At 45.8% G+C, this 23847-nt stretch overlaps 1 protein-coding gene across 1 annotated transcript in view; it reads right to left on the reverse strand.

The window, feature by feature from the left end:
• The window catches only part of WWP2 (WW domain containing E3 ubiquitin protein ligase 2), a 227623-nt gene that overhangs the window by 143725 nt on the left and 60051 nt on the right, over positions 1-23847 (reverse strand). Inside the window, 1 exon segment of the mRNA XM_029608285.1 lies at positions 20593-20689. Coding sequence (XP_029464145.1) covers positions 20593-20689 — 97 coding nt within the window.

Raw genomic sequence — 23847 nt, forward strand, 5'->3', positions numbered from 1 at the left:
GTAAGGCGTCATATACCAATGATATACAATCTTATAGCTATTTTCTGTTAAGGCTGAGATTGAGCTTTTGGCAGCCCATGTAAAGCATCATTCCCAGTCAATGCTTTCCAACTCTTTCCCTTAGTCCTTTTCCTAATCCCAAATGTGTTTGGGTTTATCTTTCAGAATAGGAAGTAGTAATTTATATATTTTTGAATGTATCCCTTTCTCTCCTCCCCATTTTGTAAAAAATGTTTCAAAGTCAGTGACAGACCTTCCTATGTCTCAAGATATCAAATTATTGGTCAGAAAATGTTTGACCTGGAGATACCCAAACCTATCTTTCTGTTAAGACCATTTTGTCTAACCAGCTCTTCAAATGCAGCAATCTTATCCTGCTGCCAAACTTGCCCCAAATTTGTTAACCCTTTTTTTGCCCACCCCTGACCTAGTGCAAAGGGAATATCACCCACACTGACATATCTATGCACTCCTATCGGCATAAGAGGAGAGAAATCTTGCATCTCCAATAGCACTGATTTGTATCTTTCCCAAATTTGACAGGTGTAGACAACAGATTATTAAGTTGTTTCCACCAACTCTTCTAGTGCGGTGCCAAGTGACGGTTTGAAAAGTGTTCCCCCATATGAAACTTTGCTCCAGGGTACTCCATGGATTGGCTTCCCCAGTTCCTGCCACCCCATACAGCTTTTTAGTTGAGCTGCTATATAATGTAGCTTGTGGTTTTCCCTGGCATAAGACTCCTTGGGATACCCTTGGGGAATGCCTCCTCCAAATAAAGCTAAAGATTCTCTGTTGCAATAGTTTAAAAAATGTATCCAGTATAGCAACTGGCAAGGTTTGAAACAAGTAATGCCATCTGGGCAGCAGCATAATTTTGATTGCGGCTATCCTTCCTAGCCACGATAATGCATGATGAGCCCAAATCTCTAGGTCTTTCACCATTGCTGCCATCAACAGTTTGTAAGTATCCTTAAAAAGCCTTTTCCAATTCCAGCTAATATTCACTCCCCAAATATTTGACAGTTTCTTTCGCTTACTGTAACGGGAAGGCTAGTTTCAATCTTTCCACTTGTTCCAAAGGCACATTTAGATTCAATATCTCCGATTTCCCCTTATTGACCTTAAAGCCCAAAACCCTGCCATATACTTCTAGCTCCCTCATTAATATTGGTAGACAACAAACCAAAGCATCCAGATCTGCACCAGTGCTGGAGTTACTCAAAGACTATAGCCAATATTCAGGATATATGATCAATTACATGAAATCTGAAGTTCTCTGTGTGGGACAGAAATTCCCTCCATTAAGTCCCTTCTCTACCACTAGAGCAGGACTTAAATAATTAGGGATTACTGTCCCTGCTGATATTATCTGAACAACGTGAACTACCCACTGGTTCTTCAGAAGACTTTTCATGACCTGGATAGTTGATTATCTCTTCCACTATGCTTGCTGGGTCATGTTAAGTTGGTTAAAATGATGGTGATCCCACAATTCTTATACTTATTTTAACACTTGCCTTGTAATATTCCTATGTCAGTATTCCATTGTTTTCAGGGGCGATTTCTTCTTTTGTATGGAGGGGGAATGATCCTCGCATTAAATATGCTACTTTGAACCTGCCAAAGATTGTGGTGGCTTAGAGTTGCCTAAGCTATATTATTATTTCTTGGCCACCAGATCATTGGCAAGTTAAATGTAAGACATTGATAAAACAGGCTAAGAGAGAATTTGAAAAGAAGTTGGCCGTAGAGGCAAAAACTCACAGTAAAAACACTTTTAAAATATATCCGAAGCAGAAAGTCTGTGAGGGAATCAGTTGGACCGTTACATGATCGAGGGGTTAAAGGGGCACTTAGAGAAGCTAAGGTCATCGTGGAAAGATTAAATGATTTCTTGGCTTCAGATCAAGTGGGTTCATACAAGGCAATAAGCAACAGATAATATATGGAAAATCTTAAATCTTATTTGTTGGTCTCAGATAGAACAAACACCTACCATACTCCTCACTATAGACGCTGAGAAAGCCTTCAATAGGGTTCATTGCACATTCAGGTTTAAGATGTTGGAAAAGAAGGGGTTTGAGATGAACTTTTTAATTTGGTTGAGAGGGGAGGGCAACTATTAAAGTGAATGGGGGATATTCAAAAACATTTGCTGTGGAAAGGGGAACAAGATAGGGGTGTCTCCTTTTATTTGTGATTGAGCTTTTAGCTGCGAAGTTGAGGAAATTAAATGAAATTGCTGGGATAAGGGTTGTGCGGGAGGAGTATAAAGTATCCCTCTTTGCTGATGACATATTATTCATGGTGATGAACCATTTTTTTTTAAACTTTTAATTTAATTTTTTACTTATGCAAAACCTTTAAAACAAAATCTGCATGAATCCCAACAGCTCATATCATCCACTGCAGGCAGCTCCTCCTCCCTCAGATTGCTTTCTCCAGGTCCAGTAAGAGTCCTACACACTAATGTAACGAACACAATTTCCTTTTTTCCGGCTGCAGGGCCTTTACATATTCCTGCAGCTGAGCCATTTCTTCATTCTGCTCTTGTATACTCTGCTCCGCGTCCACCATCTGCTGCTTAATTTCCGACTGTACCTTCTGAAGAACTTCAGGTTTTACCTCCACTATGTTGGCCTTTAACTCTCAAAAGCAGGTGAAGAATTTAGCCCTGGTTAGACCTCTTGCACCATCACCCTCCTCTGTTGTTCCCACAGCTGCATTATTCTTTTCTCTCCCGGTGGCTATGTAAGTACTGTGGCTCTCCTTACCAGGGTTTGTTTTGCAAAACTCACACCAGTCTTACACCTTTTTTTGACTGGACATTGCTCCCTTGCACTTTGGGGTGCAAATATACCTAATTGCAATTAACTGCAAGTTCTTTTCAAAGCAGGCTGCACGCAGAGCTCCCTAGCTCGGCAGTCATTGCGTTCGGGTGATGTCACTTCCTTTGACGATAAGTATTGAATTGCAATATATTTAGTACAATAAATAATAATAATAAAAAGAAACTGAACAGTGGAAACCCCTCAGTATGCTCAAATGCTTTCCTAGAAAGTTCTGGAGGAATCCTCCAATTTGAGACATTTTGTGGAATGCATGACCCATCAGTGTGACTCATGCACAGAGGACGAAAAGATCGCCCATTGGAGGCTCCTTCAAATTCCAAACCATAAGACAAATGTAAAAGGTTGAGCATTAAAACTGTGTGCTAAAATCCAATACAGTTTAGCACAAGATAATTCTTTTAACTTCCAACACAGTAAGTTAAAAAGAAGTACACATAAACCAGAAAATTAAACAAAGAAAAGGCTTAGTGCACTGCAAAAAACTGTGCACACAACTGCGGGTTAAATTGTGTGCTCTGCCAAGTGCACCCTCTTTCAATAGCCTTCATATCTGCATTGCATAAACCGGAGCCCACATAAGCTCTGACAGGAGGCTTCTAGCCGCTCCATGTTTTGTAGGTGTTTCTGCTCCTTCCAATGAAAGGGAACACATGGCAGAAATCAGAAGCAGCTGGTTAAAAAGAAACAAACTGCTATTGTTGGCCGCCTTCAGGAAGCTAAAGGGTCAGGGGAGTGTTTACTGGAAAGGCAGTGCAGAGAGTGAGTATCGAGATGGATAGAGTTCCACATTTTCAGTTTAAAATCATTATTTTAACTGCATTGCTTCTAACATGTTCATTGTAAAATAATGTAAGGAAAATTAAAAAGAAAAAAAATCATATCACATTAATATCATTGACAGAAAAGTCCAATCCAAAACAAGAAAAGAAAACCAACATAATAGAAATTCCAAGTCCTCAGACAGAGGGAGAATTGCAGAGGAATAATTATCAAAGAGCTAAGAAAAGTATATGACATCATGTGAGTTGCATCACATCCAGCGATTATATGAACAGCAGTAATATAAGCAGTCCTAAAAGTGGAGATCCTTAAAACATCCAGAAATATTCTTCAGGATTTCACACAGGAACATAGTCTTAGACTGAGAAAAATTAACAAACCAATACGGACCCCCGGGCACTCCTCTAATGACCTTTCTCCATTTGGAAAACTGACCTTGAAGTCCTACCCTCTCTTTCCTTTCTTTTATCCAATTACAAATCCACAACAGGACACTGCCTCCAATCCTTTGACTTCCCAATTTCCTGAGGGGTCTCTCATGAGGGATTTTGTCAAATGCCTTCTGAAAATCCACATACACTATATCAGCTGGCTTCGCCTTTGTCTGCCTGTTTATTTACACACTCAAAAACATCTAGTAAATTGGTAAGGCAAAACTTCCCTTTCTAAAACCCATGTCGACTCTCTCCCATTAAACATGTCTATTTATATCTTTAGTAATTTTATTTTTAAGAATAAGTTCAACTATTTTGCCTGGCATCAACATCAGGCTCACCGGTCTATAGTTTCCCAGATCACCCCAGAACTCTTTAAAAAAAATTGGCATTACATTGGTCATCCTCCAGTTTTCGAGTACTATGGGTGTTTTAAATGATAGATTAAATCACCAGAAACAGGTCTGCAAATTCATTTTTCAGTTCCTCCAGAACTTTGGGATGAATACCATCTGGTCCCGATGATTTATTATTCTTTAGTCTGTCAATCTCAGTTACAATATTACGTCCTTCAGTTTCACAGTGATTCCATCCAGTCACTCAGAGTCATCACCACCAAAAATGTTTCTGGTATGGGCATGACCCTGACATCCTCCTCAGTAAAGACAGAGGCAAAGAATTCATTTAGTTTTTCTGTTATTTCCTTGTGCTCCCTGATCATTCCTTTTACCTCTTCGTCATTTAGCAGCCCAACTGACTATCTCGGACTTTTTGCTTCAAATGTACTTCAAAAAATTTTTATTATTTATTTTTACCTCTATTGCAAGCTTCTTTTCTAATTCTTTCTTAGCCTGCTTAATGGAGAAATTACTTACCTGATAATTTCGTTTTCCTTAGTGTAGACAGATGGACTCAGGATCAATGGGTATAGTGTTCTCATGGATATTTATTTATTTATTTATTTAAATTCTTTTAATATACCGATGCTCAAGACCAGGTCTTATCGTACCGGTTTACAGTAAACAAGGGGTAACCAGTTAACAGAGCAAACAACAACAAAAGTTACATTATAACAGGGAATGTAGAACTAGGCTGTTAGAGAAAATAGGTTAAACAAATTCTAACAAATTTTAAAAGTTAAGTTAAACAAATTCTAACTGGAGGGAAGGGCAAAAATATATAGCAGATGGGATAGCAGATGGGAGACGAAGTCAGATTACAAAGCTGATGTCAGCCTACATATACCCGTACAGGAAGCTTAGCTCTTCAGTATTCTCCTTGAAAAGCAATTGTGGATATATGTGTGCTTTAATAACTTGATTAACTTGATTAAGTAGGACTGGTTCAACTGATTTCCAAATTGGAGACCGCCAGTGCATTCAAGCGAGTAACACCGACACCCGGCAACTGTGGGTGTCTTGAACTAGGGGTAATACCTGACTTACCCGTGCTTCTCTTGTTCTCGGTGTTTGCCACCCGAGGTTCCTGGATTCCGGGGCAGCCGTGGGCGGGATGCCGAGTCCATCTGTCTACACTAAGGAAAATGAAATTATCAGGTAAGTGATTTTTCCATTTCCTAGCGTGTAGCCAGATGGACTCAGGACCAATGGGATGTACAAAAGCTACTCCCGAACCGGGCAGGAGGCTGCCAATGGCCCACTTAGTACTGCCCTTGCAAAGGTTGTGTCCTCCAGGGCCTGGACATCCAGGCAGTAGAACCTGGAGAAGGTGTGTATGGAGGACCATGTCGCCGCCCAACAGATCTCGGCAGGCAACAGCATTTGGTTTCCGCCCAGGACACTGCCTGGGCCCTTGTAGAATGGGCCTTGACTTGTAGAGGTGGAGGCTTCCCTGCCTCTACGTAGGCCGCCTTGATTACTTCTTTGATCCAGTGAGCTATGGTTGCCCACGAGGCCGCTTCCCCCTGTTTCTTTCCGCTGTGAAGGACGAATAGGTGGTCCGTCTTTCTTACAGATTCCAATCTTTCCAGGTATCGGACTAGGAGTCTGCCGACATGGCGTGAGTCTTCCGAGTCCTTATGTTCGTCTGGAGATGGCAGCGAGATGGTTTGGTTTAGATGAAACTGAAAAAACACTTTCGGAAGGAAGGAGGGGACAGTGCATAGCTGTATGGTTCCCGGTGTGAACATGAGGAACAGTTCCCGACAGGATAGCGCTTGAAGCTAGGAGATGCGACGGGCTGAACATATTGCCACTAGGAATGCAGTCTTCAAGGTCAGGAACCGTAGTGACAAACTGCGTGTAGGTCTGAAGGAAGCTCCCACTAGGAAGTCTAGTACTAGATTGAGATTCCATAGGGGCACCGGCCACTTTAATGGTGGTCGGATTTGTTTGACCCCTCTCAGGAAGCGGGAAACATCTGGATGGGTTGATAGACTGATGCCATCCACTTTGGCTCTGAAGCAGGCCAGCGTGGCCACCTGAACATTGATGGAATTGAGAGATAAACCCTTCTTCAAGCCGTCCTGCAGAAATTCCAGGATCATGGGGATTTTGACTATCCGCGGAAGGATCTCGTGGTCCTCACACCAGGCTTCGAATACTCTCCATATTCGTATGTAAGCTAGTGATGTGCAGAACTTGCATGCTCGAAGCAAGGTGTCAATCACTGCTTTAGAGTATCCACTCTTCTTCAGGCGAGTCCTCTGAAGGGTCAGACCGTAAGAGGGAATTGATTCGGGTCTTCGTTGAGGATCGGTCCTTGCCGGAGAAGGTCCTTGTGAGGAGGTAGGCACAGAGAGTTCCCCGCAAGAAGTCTTCGCATGTCTGCGTACCATGGCCTTCTTGACCAGTCCGGGGCCACTAGCAATACTAGTCCCCTGTGGTGTTCTGTCTTGCAGTTGATCCTGCCCAGTAGTGGCCATGGGGGAAAAGCGTACAGCAGGTCTTCCTGTGGCCAGGTCTGGACGAGAGCATCGATTCCCCGGGATTGTGGTTCTCGTCTGCGGCTGAAGAACTTGGGAACTTGGGCGTTGGACCGGGTTGCCAGGAGATCCATGGCTGGGGTTCCCCAGCAGTTTACTATAAACTGGAAGGCTGTGGATGACAGCATCCATTCCCCTGGGTCTAGGCTCTCTCTGCTGAGGTAGTCCGCACAGGCGTTGTCTTTTCCCGCGATGTGGGCGGTTGAGATTCCTTGCAGGTTTTCCACCCACGCCATGAGAGGAACTATTTCCAGGGACACTTGTTGGCTTCTGGTTCCTCCCTGGTGGTTGATATAGGCAACTGTTGTGGCATTGTCCAACATGACTCTGACAGACTTGTTCCGGAGTCTGTGGCCGAATCGTAGACAGACTAGTCTGACTGCTCGGGCTTCCAGTCGGTTTATGTTCCATCCCGACTCTTCCTTGTCCCATTGTCCCTGAGCCGTAAGTTCCTGGCAGTGGGCTCCCCACCCTCGCAGGCTCACATCCATGGTGAGCAAGATCCATTTTGGTGGGGATAGTTTTACTCCCTTGCTCAGATGGTCTTCCTGTAGCCACCATTGAAGCTGGGCCCGAACCTCTGCTGGTAGCTGGAGGTGAATGGAGTAATTCTGGGATGTCTGGTTCCATCGTGACAGTAGGGAATGTTGTAGTGGGCGCATGTGGGCCCTTGGCCATGAAACGACTTCTAGGGTTGACATCATGAGACTGAGGACTCGGGCGAGCATAGTTCAACAGTTTTCGCAGCTGACCCATCAGTTTCTTTCTCCTTGGAGGGGGAAGGAAAACCTTGTCTTGTTTGATGTCGAACCGAACTCCCAGGTACTCTAGCAATTGAGAGGGCTGCAGGCAGCTCTTGGCTGTGTTGAGATTCTGCAGCAGATTCTTGACTCTAGTGGTCACCTGTGACTTTCCTCTGGAGATTTTGCCCTGATCAGCCAACCGTCCAGATAAGCATGTACCAGGATTCCTTCTTTCCTCAGTGTTGCCACCACAACCACCATGATTTTGGTGAAGATCCGAGGGGCGGTAGCTAGTCCGAAGGGTAGCGCCCGGAACTGGTAATGATGATCCAATATCGCAAAGCGTAGGAAGCATTGATGGTCGTGATTGACCGGGATGTGGAGATAGGCTTCGGATAGATCCAGTGAAGTCAGGAATTCTCCCGGCTGTACTGCCCTTATGACTGTGCGTGGGGGTTTCCATGCAGAAGTGTGGTACCCTCAGGTAATGATTGACTGTCTTGAGGTCCAGGATGGGCCGGAACGTCCCTTCCTTCTTGGGAACGATAAAATAGATGGAATAGTGACCAGTATTTTGTTGGTGCGTGGGCAACGGGGTTATCGCCTTTAGACTGAGTAGGTTTGTCAGTGTGGTTTCCACTGCCATCCTCTTGGAGAGGGAGTGGCACGGTGATCTCACAAATTAGTCTGGAGAGATGCTGTGGAAGTCCAGATAGTATCCCTCTCAAATGATGGTTAGGACCCACTTGTCTGACGTTATCTCGACCCATCTTTTGGTAAAAGAGGGTAAGTCTGCCCCCTATGATTTCTTCCTGTGGATGGGTTTGTTGATTCTCATTGTGCGGTGCGGCTGGAGCCTGTACCTGAGACTGCTCCCCTCTTGTTGTGTCTGTTCCGAAAGGACTGGGCCCTGCTTCCTGGGCGAGGTGCTTGGTAGTATGTATTCTTGAACGGTCTAAAGCTCTGGGCTCCTCTGGGGGAGGAGCACTGGTTTCTTTTGTTCCTGTCCTCCGGTAAATGACGCACTGGAGATTCGCCCCATTTGTTGGCTAACTTCTCCAATTCGCTTCCGAACAAGAGAGACCCTTTAAAAAGGCATTCTCGTGAGGTTCGCTTTGGAGGACGCGTTGGCTGACCAATTTCGGAGCCATAGTTGTCTTCTGGCTGCCACTATGAAGGAGACGCCCCTGGCTGAGTTTGCATCGTGAGGAAGGATATTGCTGGTTCCAATGTTTCAGCGGACATAGTTGCGTCTCTGGAAAGAAGCAAGCAGGCACGTGTCACTACGGCGCAGCAGGAAGCGATCTGCAGGGTAATAGCTGCTACAACAAAGGACTGTTTAAGGATGGATTCCTGGCGTCTATCCTGGGCATCCTTGAGTGCCGCTCCTCGTTCGACTGGGATGGTTGTGCGCGTTGAGATTGCACAGACCATGGCGTCCACTTTTGGGAACCTTAGGAGTTCCTTGGCCATGGGTTCCAGGGGGTATAGGGCTTCTAAGGCCCGTCCTTCTTTGAAGCTGGCATTCCATTCCAGGTCAATCAGTTGTTGTACAGCCTGCAACATTGGGAAATAGCATGAGGCCTGATGGAGTTCGTCTTTGGCTCCGCTGTGGTATTTGCGCCTGGAATGGCCAGCGTCTTCTGGGTCAGCGTCACGAGAGCTGGTAACTCGTCCTTTGACAATCGCAGCATGGTTCGGTATGGTTCCATCCCTGGAGGGATTTCCCCTTCCTCCAGGGAGTCGGTCTCGTCCCCCAAGGTGTCTGTATCCCCTGAGGGGAGGATCTTGCTTAGATGGAGCACATCTCGAGAGGTCCGAGAGGTGCTTGGAAGGTCTTGTGCTTCTGGTGGAGGCTGGGACTGTGTGGCAGGCAGTGTCGATTGTGCCTGGACAAAGGTTTGCAGCCCTTTGAAGAATTCCACCCAGGAAAAGGCCCCTGGGTCCATATTGAATCCAGGCGGGGTTATGGTGGAGGCCCCCGAGGTGCCCTCCTCAGTAGGTGCCGAGTCGGAGATACAGAGGTCCGGGGTACTATCATTAGTGGATCCGGATCCCTCTACTGGCTGTGGAGGGCCTTGCTTAGGTTCCCCCTGGGCCTCTTCACACTGCTGGCATAGGACGGAGGCCACTTCAGGTTGCGCAGCTCTCAGGTGGCAGGCTGGGCTGAGGGCTTGTCCCCTGGCTTTCTTGGCTGGCGGTGGCATGAATTGTGTGCGGGGAGTGAGTCACAACTTGTCTGTGCGCGTTGGTACGCACGCCGGGGAGCTTAGTTGTGCGCTCTGGTTGCGCCGACGATATGCGTGCGGGATGCACAAGATGTGCGCGCAGGCCACTACTTTGTGCGCCTGGCTGAGATGTGCGCGTGGCGCTATTTGTGCTTTCGGGCCGTTTGTGCAGGCCGCTATGCGTCCGGCACCTATATGCCTGTCACTGTGCGCACGGCACAGATGTGTGCGCCGCTTTGCACACAAGTTGGTTCTGCGCATGGCTCAGTTGAGCGAGCAATATAGCGATCAAGGGGGGAAAATGGCGCAGACAACCACGCGGACAAGATGGCAACCCCCCCCCCCCGGAGGGTTTCCACATGTGTGGACCTTCGCATCGGATCGGGGTCTGGCCCAGACGGGACTGCTCAACCCGATTTTACAGATGCCGGAAGGGACGATCTCTGCGGCTATTCTAGAATTAGAAGTGGTTTCTACCTTATCTGGTCTCAGTGTTTCCCGGTCTTGTGCCAGGTGGTCTCCGGTTGCGGGGGGAGGGGGAATTACCTTCACCGCCGCGCTCGAATCTGCACCCGCTGCCTCTCAGCCACCCTGGGGGCTAAGTCCACGCCGGAAGCCGGCTACTGGACTGAGGCTTGCCTCTGAGGGATCTTGGAAATCACCTCAGGAAATCTCGACTGGGGGAGGGACCATTAGGTATCATCACAGGAGAGCGGGGCTCATCTTCTAGAGGTAAGTTTTCTTTCTTCTTTGGTTTAAAATTTCTAACACTATTCTAGTGTGTGTAGTGTTCTTATTTGCTTAGGAGAAGGAGAAATAAGGAATAAAAATAAAAAATAAGGAACAAAAAGGAATGCTTCTACAAACTCCATGTCCTAAAGAAACTTAGACCCCTCCTGCACCTCAATGACTTTCGTACTGTTCTTCAGGTCCTCATTTTCTCAAAAATTAACTACTGTAAATCCCTCCTACTCCCCACCTCGACCATCAAACCCCTCCAAATATTACAGAACGCTGCTGCCAGAACCCTCACCAACACACGTAAAATGGATCACATCACTCCCATCCAAAGAGACCTCCAATGGCTTCCCATCTCGTTCAGAATCAGACCTTACACAACCAGAATATTCACTGGCTGAACGACTCTCTCCACTTCCACTCCTCAAAAAGACCCACCTGATCTGCTTACAAAGGAACTCTACACACACCCTCACCTAAACTCACACACCTTACCTACACAAGGTAATTTTCTATTGCAGGACCCTCAATTTGGAACTCAATGCCCCCTACTCTACGTATGGAATCATGCTCGCAGAAGTTCAAAAAAAAAAATTAAAGACCTGGCTCTTCCAACAGGCATTTAACTAATTGCCCTACCCCTCGCCCTTTTTTGTTCCCCTGTCACCTCTCTTCCCCCTCCCCTCCTCCCCTCCATCCCCTACCCCCTCTCACACCCTCTACCTCCTTCCTATTTCCCCCCATTAAATACATAGTTATCTTTTGTCGACCCTCTTTTAACTTGTTAAATTTTCTACTTTCCCCCCAGAAATCCCTTTTGCCTAAGTTTTATGCTCCTACATTTGTTCTTTAAGTTGTTACGATCTGTCACATGAAAGTTTTCTGTGATGTACCTACGAACGTCGGTATAAAAAAAAGCTTTAAATAAATAAATAAATACTGAAGAGCTAAGCTTCCTGCACGGGTATATGTAGGCTGACGTCAGCTTTGAAATCTGACTCCGTCTCCCATCTGCTATCAGGAGTACACTATACCCATTGATCCTGAGTCCATCTGGCTACACATAAGGAAATTACTTTTTTCATCTAACTTGCCAGTGTTTATGCTCTTCCCTATGTTCCCCATTTGGGTCTGCTTTCCATTTTTTGAATGATGCCCTTTTGGCTTTAATTGCCTCTTTCACCTCACTATTAAACCATGCTGGCAGTCATTTGGTTTTCCTTCAACCTTTTTAATGTACAGTATACATTTTGTCTAGGCTTCAAGGATAGTGATCATGCCTCCTAAAAGTATTTAATGTTGTGGATTTCTCCTTTCAGTTTTTTTTTTCTAACAAATTTCCTTATTTTATCATAATCTCCCTTTTTATAGTTAAATCCTACTGCAGAAGTTTTCATTAGCATTTGCCATTTATTTCTTGAATAGACTACTGAGCTGGGACTCTCTCTTATGTGTATGTAAACAGCGCTGTGTACATACAGTAGTACTACAGAAGTGGTAAGTAGTAGTAATAAAAGGCAATATACAAGGCAGTAGGATTGAAATGTAAAGTGTATAACACGATGATCTGGTTTACTTTACGTACCAACTGAATTATGTACAAATCAATTTTGATGCCTAGCTGCTTTAACTGAAGTTCTGCTCTGATGTTTTTTTTGGGTGAAAGGAGTCTCCTTATCAAAAGGCGAGAGGTCTGGGAAAGCAAAGCTCTCAAGTAAATACCAGTTCTTGCAGTATGCAGTGCAAAGCTGTGACATTCCCACACTCCCTGGGATAAAGGAAAAGAAGAGGCAGCCAGAGGTGTGCTTGTACTACAGAAAAACAAAATGACAGTGACCAAACCATGACTAGGAAAAGCAGTGGGAGACAAGTTCATGATTCTACACCAATCCCAGGACGACTTCCATAGAAAATGCAATTTGTTCCCATGCTGTCATTTTTCTCTGGCTGGAGCTTAAATAATTTTTGTACAGCTCCGAAAAGTTTTCCAGGCTAAAGCAGACAGGGCCAGCATTAGATACAGTGGGAACCAGGGCAGAAACTAACAATTAGGCCCAGTCTGTGCCAGGTGCTCTGAAGCTCTGGCTCAATGATATCACTCAGCTTCACCAAGGGAGCCCCTGGAGGTGCTGGGATCTCAACCAGTTGCCATATGCTTTCCTCCCTCCAACTCCTAAAACCAGCCCTGAAAGCAGAACAGTATCAATACTAGCACTAAGTAAATGGTGAAGCGAGGCACAGCTGTGACTCAAGCTGCAGCTAGGCCTCCCATGCAGTGCCCTCACCTCTCCTGCTCTGCCACTACATCACAGCACTTTTCACGCTCTCTGTCTGTCCCTGCACAACTGACTGCAAAATTTCACACTCCATTGCTAAATACATCTCAAGAAATCAAAGGCCTCTCTTCTGCTGATGGTGAAAGGAGGAACTGAAGAAAAGCAAGCATTTTAGTGCATGTGAAATATTTCTAGGACAAGGCAAATGAATGGGGCAAGCTGGACCCTGTCTCTCTCTCCTGCTCTCACACATATATACAACTCACAGAGATTCCCCAAAACGTTTTTACCATTTGTTTGGGACATTCACAAAAATGGCACAGGGGCAACCGAAAGTAAACAAAGAATACAAGAGAAAGAGTAAGTGCCATGGAAGAGGAGGCAGCTAAGATCAGAGTGCAAAAGGAACCCCAAGTTATCTCACCACTGCTAGACAAATATCCTTTGCTACAGAGACTCTTTTCCAGGCACCTGTACTCAGAGAGTGACTTACTCAGGAAACAAACAAGAAATCAGCACTCTCAATGTTTCCCCCAAAAACCTAAGTCCTCACTCAGCCAGGACTGCAAAGGTAGAGAAGACGTGCACTGCTTATAGAGTGCCCTCACGTGCACAGTCACAAAGCCCTGAGCACAGGTCATTACGTTTAAGGTCACACAGTGAGTAGCAGATGGTTGAAGTGAACCTGGATAGCCAGGATTCTGAACTTTCAGCAGCACTCTGCAGCGCCAGGCCTCCAAGCTATGCACATCAAACTCAACTAGGGCCAGTCAATGGGCATCAGGCAACCCTAGGTGAATCTTACAGACTTCAACTCTCCTACCATTCCAGCCCTTCCCACACACAATTGAAAATGAACCATACTAGCAAAAAAAAAAAAAACACTTTCAAAACAACTGACAAATACAATTAACCAGTTAGATTCCCCTGGTCTGCATCAGTTCTAACTCAGTAGCTCGGTGCCAGCAGAGGCACAGCACCGACCTGGCCTGTTCCCATCTGCTGGGGAGGAGAAAGCAGGGGAGGCGAGGAGGAACGCCTGCCACAGCTGGGGCAATCCACAGGAAGGGCCCGGCTTGTGTCCCAGAGCTGCCTCTGTCTCAGTGGGGGGCAGCGCTTCCTCCAGCTGCACTTCACACCCCATATAAACTTTTTTTTTTTTTTACATTTTCCAAACACCAATAAAATATTTCAAATCAGCAAACACATCAAATAATTCCCAATAATTAAAGCTGTTAAGAATTTTTAAATCTCCTGCTCACCCTGCCTGGAACTTCTCTTCACTCTCTCACTCACACACACCTGCCTGCTCTCCTCTCCTTCCAGAATGCACAAGTGGCAGCAGCCCCCTCCCCACCACCCACATGTGGCTCTTCCCGGCCCTCGTAAGTAGGAAGAACAATGAGTAGCAATTGCCGCAGTCCTACCACTGCCACGCTGGCCCAACCCCATGGCACTCTAGGTGGCTGCCAGGTCGCCCTAGTACTTCCACCGGCCCTGAACTCAGCATGCCCGGATCCTGCCAGAATCTAACTTCGTAGTACAATGTGCCAAAATCTAACTATATGGTGCGTTCCAGAGCTTGGCACACCATAATGTCCTCTAAGAATCCAACTGAAAGGGCCCCCTCCTCCGGTGGCTTGCCACTGGTTCAGTGGCAGTGTTGTGCAGAGGATTTAGATCAGAGTCCCTGGTGAGGTCTCCTGTTCCCTGGACCAACTGAGGATGCGGAAGAGGCCCAATGGCCCATTAGGGGTCATGATTACAGGAATCTGGAAGGAGCCCTGATCCACGATCCCTGGCTGAGGATGTTCATTCCAATGATTACACTAGTAAGATGGCTGGGCATATAAAACAGGGGAAAAACTCCAGAAAGTTTGGAATGAAGGTCCATAGGTGTTGGATTCCAGCCCTGGTTCTGAGCAGAAGCCCAAAGGAGCAGGAACTCCCAAACAGCGACAGAATAGTGCAGGTAGCAACAGGAAATGAGAGCTTGCGAAATGGAGAATGAGAAGAGAGAAGAAAGGTTGACAAATACCAATAAAAGAAATGCCAGTGTGCCTACTCAGGAGCTGCACTGTCTGAAGATATCAAAGCCTCCAACCATGGGGAGGCTAAACTCAACACAAACTACCCCCTACTTGGACACAGTGAAAGAGTTTGCTCCACACTGGGGGTGCTCTAGCACCCACTGCACTGACACCTATGAGCCCAGTGCAAAGTACAAACATGGTAGCAAGACGATAACATTATTCTGACAGAGACTACAAGAGAAACATGGGACTTGTGCACAGGGATATTTTTAATCATTTATAAAAACATGGGCACAATCCTTGGCAAAATATACCTTGATGTTAAATGGTGTGACTTGCCAACAATGTAATACGTTCTCTGACTCGGCAGCAAAGCACTGGATCAGGTGCCGCTTACCCCAGCAGGTAAAAGACTGTGTGCAACTTATCCAGGGCAAAACACAGCGGGGAGGTGTCCCAACAGCCCATTCGCCCATCTCCTCTTGCCTGGATTTTTTTTTTGCTCTTTCTTGCCTCCTCTGACAACAACCATATTTCACTTGGGTGTGTTTTTCTTACCACTCTGTGTGTGATGTTCTGCGTCCCCTTGGGTGTAATCCAGTCTGTAAAAGCATATGGCCATGGATGGCCTAAGAACTCAGCTGGGGTCAATGAGTCTGGAACTGCATTTGACCACCCCAAGCAGACATCAATTCAAAATGAAATGATTAAAGAAAGAAAATACAGGAGGAAAACAAATGCCAAGCATCATCTCCCATTCTCTCCACAGAAGGCGGAGACCCTCAGCCTATACTAATTCATGGAATAGCATCAACAAACTGGGAACAAACAGCTGCGGCCATTTAAACCATCTCTCAAGAAAGGGAAAGTACACCAGCTCTGCTATTCCCGACATAGCCTGCCTCTCCAGATCCAGCTGTGCTTCCTTAACGAACCTACCATCTGCCCTCTACTCCACCAGCCCCAGACGCAACTGTGCTTCCAGGACATACCTGCTCCTCCAGTCCTGGCGGTGCTCCTCCTGCATGCTTGTAACAACACACTTATGACAAGAATGACCTGCTATTGGTCCTTAGGCCTCACCAATTACCTGATGGAGTCTAAATAGGTCACTTAGGATCTCTCTGAAGCAAAGGATGTAGGTACAAATGGACCTCTCTGAATTTCTGGTTTGGAATAATCTCCTATCAGGCTCTTTGACAGGGAGTGGCAATACAGCTAAAGTTGTTTGTGGAGGCTGGGAGCCAAAAAAAAAGCATCTCGGCAGAGAACAGCTTGCGTTTGGTTTAGGCACAACTTGAGATGTAATATTCCCAGAAATTTTGAATTGAAAGAAAAACTGGGAAAAATCAGAAAATTTAATTTAATAAATAATTGTACTTCAGTAGCAATGTAGTAAATAGTGTATACGAATGTACAAAATGTATTCATTATTTTGTATGAAGAACTATGAAAATAATTTGATACACAAAATTATTAATATCAAAGCAATATTGTAAAAAAATGAACAGACATAAAACAAACTTCTGTAAAGTCGGTCCATGGATCTGACTATATATTGTCATAACTATTCAACACATGGAGAGTCCACATGTTCACCATACTTCTAAACATCACAAGCAGTTTAGACCTCTCCCCAGGTAAAGAAGTCCTTCAATCATTATTCTGCAATCCTTACTAAACATACTTATCTCTCAAGAATGTTCAGAACTGTAGAGATTATATCATGAGTGCTACAGTTTTAAGCACACATGTTTTGCTTACATCTCTCGGCACAACCCATGGTAACTCCATGTGTCACAAGGGCTGGGGTCATGCTATAAAGGCAAGGGAGGCCTGGAGGTTACAAGGCAAGGAGCAAGACATGGGAAGGCAAAGCAGGGAAAAGATACTGGGGAATGGACTGGGCAGGGCATGACAAGACCAGACAAGGACAGAATTAAACAAGGTAGACTAGGGAAGGACTGAGACAAGGCAGACATGGTCAGGAATAGACAAGGACAACACAGAAGCCCGAATGCAGCAAGGCTAGAAGCCTGAAGGCCTCAGGTAAGGCTTGAGTAGGACACAGAGCTAGGCCTAAGGAGACAGAAGGTCCAGAGGCCACAAGGTAAGGTAACGCCTAGACAGGCCACAAGCAATGAGCATGAAGGCCTGGAGGCAATAAGGCAAGGAAAGACCCAGGTAGGCCGCAAAGCAAGCAGCAAGACACAGGAAGGCTCAAAGGCCACAAGGCATAGAGCAAGGTAAGAAATGCCAGGTCAGAGAGCCAAAGGTGACTCCATGTTACGGCATCTAGGTTCTGGCAAGGCAGGGTTAAATGGGCCTGGAGCTTGGGTGTGGTGCAGGAGCAAGGCGGAGCATAGCAAGGCTGGAGATGAAGCTTGCTGAAGACCCCTGTTGGAGAGGAGGCTGCACCACAGGCTGAGTCAGGTGGCTAGTAAGTAGATGGCTCAGGCAGCTTGGAACAGAGCTCACTGAAGGCCTCTGCTGGTGAGGCGGTGTCACAACATGCTGGATCAGGACATGGTAAGGCTGCACGGCAGGCAAAATTGTGACACACTGACGGCATCCTCTCTTCATTTCAGTACACAAGCCTCCTATCTACATCACTGAACATTGGAGACACCAATGCCACCACCTTCCATGCAGGATCCCACTGCAACACTCTACTGAGAGAGATGTGAGTTAGATGAGAGCACTCACTCTTACCTAAAGAGCTTCACTCCACCAGAACATGTCACAAGCATCTGCAAGCATGGGATGATACAAAAAGGATTTTGGGCAGGCAGATAACATTCTGGTGCTTTCAGCCATCTGTTTTAACCCCTTGTCTAGACCAAGGATAGTAGCAAATATTCCTGAAGATAAGGAACGAAGTGAGGAACAAATGAAGGATAAAGATAAAATTATTGCATTTGAAATGTTGAAGGGGACTTCAGATCAAGAGTGCTTGTACATTTGCTCAAATGGAACACTTTTTAAATCAAGAGGAGTTTAAAAAGGGGATCTCGGTGCAGGCGTCCCCTGTAGAAAAGCTGCATTTGTAGGAAGACCCAAGGAAAGGACTAAAGTCAAAACAAAGAGAAAGCTCACGCAGAGCTCATACACTGTGTAAAGCCTGGGAAAAGATAATGCATTATCCCTTGGAGAGGGATCAATGGGAAGATATACAGTAGTAGAATTTGGGAAAGAAGGTAGCATACGTTTGGGATGTCTCCTTGCCCCTGAAAAGGATTACATAATATATTCCCCAGTGCTTCGGAATTATGCGGGCAGAATTGCAAACAAGTTGGCTCTATGCTATGTCCATGGTGGAGCTGTCAGGAGGTGACCACCTTTTGGACAGATGTTTGAGGAGCGGTTGTCAAAAGGATTTAGAAATCGGAATATTTTGTATTAGAACTCTCCATACGCAGGGTCCCTACTTAAGAAGCTAAAATTAATCTTGCATTAACTGGTGGCTGCTAGATGAAAGAATAATGAACCTCTGACTAGGAACAAATGATTTAAGTGAATGCATGTGGTAAACAAGATGGAGAAGTTGATCATGGGAATAAAAGACCGATACATTGAGAAAACACATACAAAGTGAAGCATAAAGGGTGAGGTGTGAAGATGGGGGATCCTGATTAATGGTGGTTATCTGGGAGAGAGTATACGTCACATAGTTTATGAGTTTTGTGCTGTCCTATACATACAGTACTTTCTTCTTAATTAAAAAGTTAGTGGCGTTAGAGCTTTTGATACAAGGATGCCATACAGAGTACAATATGGAACATGAAATGGGGGGGGTCGACATGTACGTATATTGATAACCTGACCATGTGTAAATAATGGCTGAAAAATATGAAAAGATTTACTAAAAAAAAAAGAAAGTGGCAGAAGTACAAGAGATGACAGACAAAAATGATCTAAAACCTGTTCTAGACGTCTCCATGGCATGGGTAGCTGAATATATAAAGCAAGACAAATTTCAAATAGCCAAAACACAAAAATAAGATTATTCCTTCTGAGATAATTAATGTAGTGCTAGTAATTCCAGGTAATTTCTTCCTGTAAAAACACTATAATCCATTCCTACCCAATTACTTCTAACAAGTAAATACATTAAGGTCGCTAGTCAAAGGTTTTGTCTGCAGCTGTTTTAATTCCCACTCTGCCTCCCCCCAGTTCCCACTGTCCAGATAATTTTTTCCAGGCAATTCGTAGCCCGCACAAAATTTAAGCAGAGAAAAAGAGGTGGCTTTGGAGGCAGCCCCGGGGTGTGGTTGAAACGTGGCTGACCAGTGTTGACGGGCAGTACTGGTTGAATAGCTGGCCTTGGGCAGGTTGAATATCAGACCCTTAAAAACCAAAAACTTCAATGGTTGAGATGTATGCTTAGGATGGAGGAAGCCCCTTCTGGGCTACATTGCTTTGCCATAATTAGCCATGGCCATTTGTGAATAGCTTGGTTTTATCCAGTTATGATCACCAACAGCAATTATTTCAATAAGGGATACTCCAGTGGATAGTCCCCTCTCCAGCAAATAAGTAAAATATGTACTATACAAAGCGCCAAAAATCAGCGCCTGCAAACAGTGCACAAGCTGCAGTCAGTTTGGTATTTAGCACAGCAATGAATTATTCCCTTTGAAATACTGTTGTAAAGCAGACTTTCACCTGTCATCTCTTCCTTATATCTTCATACACTGAAACCTGATACCTTAACTAAGATGTAAAGTTTGTCTTTTTGTTACATACTGATCTGTTTTTATTCCACTAACATCTGTTGGTCTCCCTGTTCACATAACCATTCTGCAACATCTGTAATCAGCTGGTAGACTTCTTTAGTCTGTCCAGAAATGCAGAATAGACTTCAAAAGGCCTTGAAACACTCAGAGGTAGATCTTAAAAAAATACACGCGCGCGAACAAAAGTACACCAGATTTTATAAGATACGCGCGTAGCCACGCGTATCTTATAAAATCCGGGGTCGGCGCGCGCAAGGCTGCGCAAAATCGGCAGCCTGCGCACGCTGAGCCACGCAGCCTGCCTCCATTCCCTCCGAGGCTGCTCCGAAATCGAAGCAGCCTCGGAGGGAACTTTCCTTCCGCATCCCCCCACCTTCCCCTATCTACCCCACCCCCCCAGCCCTACCTAAATCCCCCCCCTACCTTTGTTGGGCAAGTTACGCCTGCCTGAAGCAGGCGTAACTTGCGCGCGCCGCCCCGGCATCCCCCGGCACAGGCCGCAGTGCCGGGGGACTCGGGACCGCCCTCCTGGCCCGCCCCCGAACCGTCATCACGCCCCCTGGACCACCCCCCTGCCCTCCCCTTTTAGGAAGCCCCGGGACTTACACGCGTCCCGGGGCTTTGCGTGCGCCGGCGGCCTAAGCAAAATAGGCGCGCCGGCGCGTGAGTGCCCTGCGCGCGTAAATCCAGGAGGATTTACGCGCGCAGGGGTTTTAAAATCTACCCCTCAGAGTACAAGAAGAGCACACATCTCACGTGAGACTTCTCCAATGAATGAACCTCCCCACCACCCAGGAAGAAAACTCTGCACACAACGTCTCCTACCTAGAAGTGCTGGGTAAACAGTTCGTACTCTGGGTCTGACGTCTGCTGCTGTCAGCTGATGTGGAGCTGCTAGGGTCTCTTCCAGGCTGTCCAAGCCCTGAAATGAACATAGGGGTCACATCAAAAGGTTTCCATCTACTTACATAAAGCAGACATGATCGATCCCTGCTCACCTAAAAATGAATGAGGACATGTAATACCACATTATACCTACATGAGCAATCTTTTTTATAAAATTAAAAGACTGATGAACAGTTAGAAATAATGTACATGGGTAGTAATTGAACAGGCATTGGTGGGAGGGGTTCCACTCCACACCTCGAGAATTTGCTCTACTTCCCCTGGGATTGCAGATCACACTCACTATATGGAAGAGATGGAAGTCAATTCTTGTAGGCCCAAAAGCATATTCCACCTATCTACCATTAAGTACTTAAGGGAATTTTCCACGGGACTGAGGAACACCACTTTCAGTAGGTGGGAGGATCGTGGTTTGGCAAGTTTAGGGCAGCTGTGGTCTAATGGGATTATCCCATTTGTAGAGTTACAGAAAAGCTTTGGATTACCAAATGAGGAGTTTTTAGCGTATGCCCAAGTACGGCACTTTATGTATACAAGAGGACCTCAACGGGACCTGCAACAAAGCCGTTCAATCTTTGAGGGACATTGCATTTTAGCGGGTAAACTACAGCATAGTATATCTAAAGTATATCAACTGCTTATCTCGGGCAAGAAGGCAACAGCAACCCATCTGGTGGCATGGGAAAAAGATTTGGGGATCCCATGGGAGAGGGAGGAGTGCTTTCGGGCATTAGGGCAGTTTTTCATGTCAGCGACAATGATGGAGTATCGATATAAACTGTTGTACCGGTGGCATTACTCCCCTGCTAGGTTAGCGCATTGGCTTCCCAAGGGCTCCCCTCTCTGCTGGAGACAGTCTTCTCAAATTGGCACCTTCATACATATGTGGTGGCAATGTCCTAAAATTAGATCCTATTGGGAGGAATGCCAAAGGCTTACTGCGAGAATTCTGGGAGTGCGGGTCCCTTTACAGATGGAACTTTGTCTATTAGGGCTCCCCAGCCAGAGCTGGCTGTCGAGAGGCAGGCGTTGTTTACATTTATTACGACTGTGGCCCGTCAGTTGGTAGTCGCACAGTGGAAGTCTCCTGATACTCCCAGCAAAACTCAGCTACTTAATAAATTGAGACAGCTATATGACGATATACCTTACCCATGTTCTATAGAACCTGGACAGTGATGAGGAAACACCTAGGTTGATGGAAGAGGATTTGTAGTGATTGATACTCTTGTTGTCACCTTTGAAGGGCCTGGACCCCAATTGGGCAATGAGGCTAGGGCTAGAATACATCGGTATTATCTGATTCTTCTTTTATTTCAATGAGACTAAGAGAGTGAAACACCTGTTTTATCATGCTTTCTGGGATTGAGTCGAGGGAAGAGGGGGTGGGGGGGTGGAAGGACTAACTGGAAGAGAAGAGAGTCTTGGGTGGGGCTTTCGGATCATGTTAATATTGCAGTTTGTGATGCTCTTTTAGATTATATTATGGCTGTATCTGAATGCTGATGTTTATTGTATGTTCAGTTACCTACTCTTCTCAATAAAAATTGTCAATAATAAAAAAAAAAGAAATAATGTACACAAAAGTTTACACTAGGATGGAGAGAGTCTATTATATAGGGAAATTGACAGCCATACAAAATGCTAAATTAAACTGTGAGAAGATCTGAAAACCATACGTATAGTGGAAGGGTAAATAATGGGAGCATATGTGGGGGTAGAGCAGGTGAGGGGTTATAGAACAAATAGAGTGGGAATAATAAGGTATTTTGGTTGGGGGGGGAGGGTTAAAAATTTGAAATGGAGAAATTACTTACCTGATAATTTAGTTTTCCTTAGTGTAGACAGATGAACTCAGGACCAATGGGTATAGTGTCAAGGCCTGAGGCCTGAGGACCCTCTTCTTGAGGGAATTGAACTCTCGTTTGAAAGACGAGCTGGCAGCTCATGAGATGCCTGAGACCTTGGCTGAACTGGTGAAGTTGGCAACAAGGATTGATCGCCGACTTCGTGACAAATTCAAGAGACCAAGACTCCCAGAAGACCCCTTCCGGGTGAAACTCGAGTTAAGACTACACGCATGCCTGTTTCCTTGGGTCCAGTTGCTGGCGAAGAAGAACCTATGCAATTAGGCCGCAGTCACCTGACGTCAAAAGAGAGAAGAATGCGGAAGAGGTTGGGCCTATGTATGTATTGTGGACAAGCTGGCCATGCTGTACAAACGTGCCCTATATGTCCGGGAAACTGGCAGACCTAAGTCCTGCGGGAGGACTCTTCTTAGGTCTAACTGCATCCTTTCCTCCACTCTCTCTTCCTGTATCCTTGATCTATGGACCCTTAGAATACCAGACTCTTGCCCTAGTGGACTCAGGGGCAGGAGGCAATTTTATTTTGAAACGATTAGTGAAGCACTTGCGGATCCCCACCACCGCCATGATGACTCCACTACTCCTGTCTTCAATTCACGGGGAGCCCTTACCGGGTGAAGAAACCCAGCTCACCGAACTAGTGAGTTTATGGACCGGTGCTCTCCATTCAGAGACTATCTCCTTCTTTGTCCTAGAGAAGGCCATGCACCCTATAGTACTGGAGTTACCGTGGCTGCGCAGCATATGCCTCAATTCAATTGGGCCACTCTGGAACTTTCATGTTGGGGTCCAGATTGCCATGGTAAATGTCTGATGGAGGTCTCTCCTATACCCTGCATGCCAACTACCCCATTGATGCCTGGGTTGCCGCCTCAGTATGCATCTTTTCAAGATGTATTTTCCAAAGAAGCCGCAGACGTACTCCCTCCACACAGATCCTGCGCCATCAATTTGAAGCCTGACAATGAACCACCCAAAGGCAGGGTTTACCCTCTCTTCGTGGTAGAAAATAAAGCTATATCTGAATACATACAGGAGAATCTTCAGAAAGACTTCATAAGACCCTCCAAGTCTTCTGCCGGCTTGGGCTCACGATTCTAAACTGGCCAGACACCCTGGTCAACGCAGAACTCTGGCAAGACGGGACGTTGCGTCCATGCATTGACTACAGAGGTCTAAATGAGATCACTGTGAAAGACCGCTATCCCTTACCACTCATCTCAGAGCTATTTGATAGACTATAGGGAGCCAAGATATTCTCCAAGCTTGACCTCAAGGGAGCCTACAATCTAGTTTACATTCGCAC

This window comes from Rhinatrema bivittatum, chromosome 7, assembly GCF_901001135.1.
Source record: "Rhinatrema bivittatum chromosome 7, aRhiBiv1.1, whole genome shotgun sequence".
Lineage (NCBI taxonomy): Eukaryota > Metazoa > Chordata > Amphibia > Gymnophiona > Rhinatrematidae > Rhinatrema > Rhinatrema bivittatum.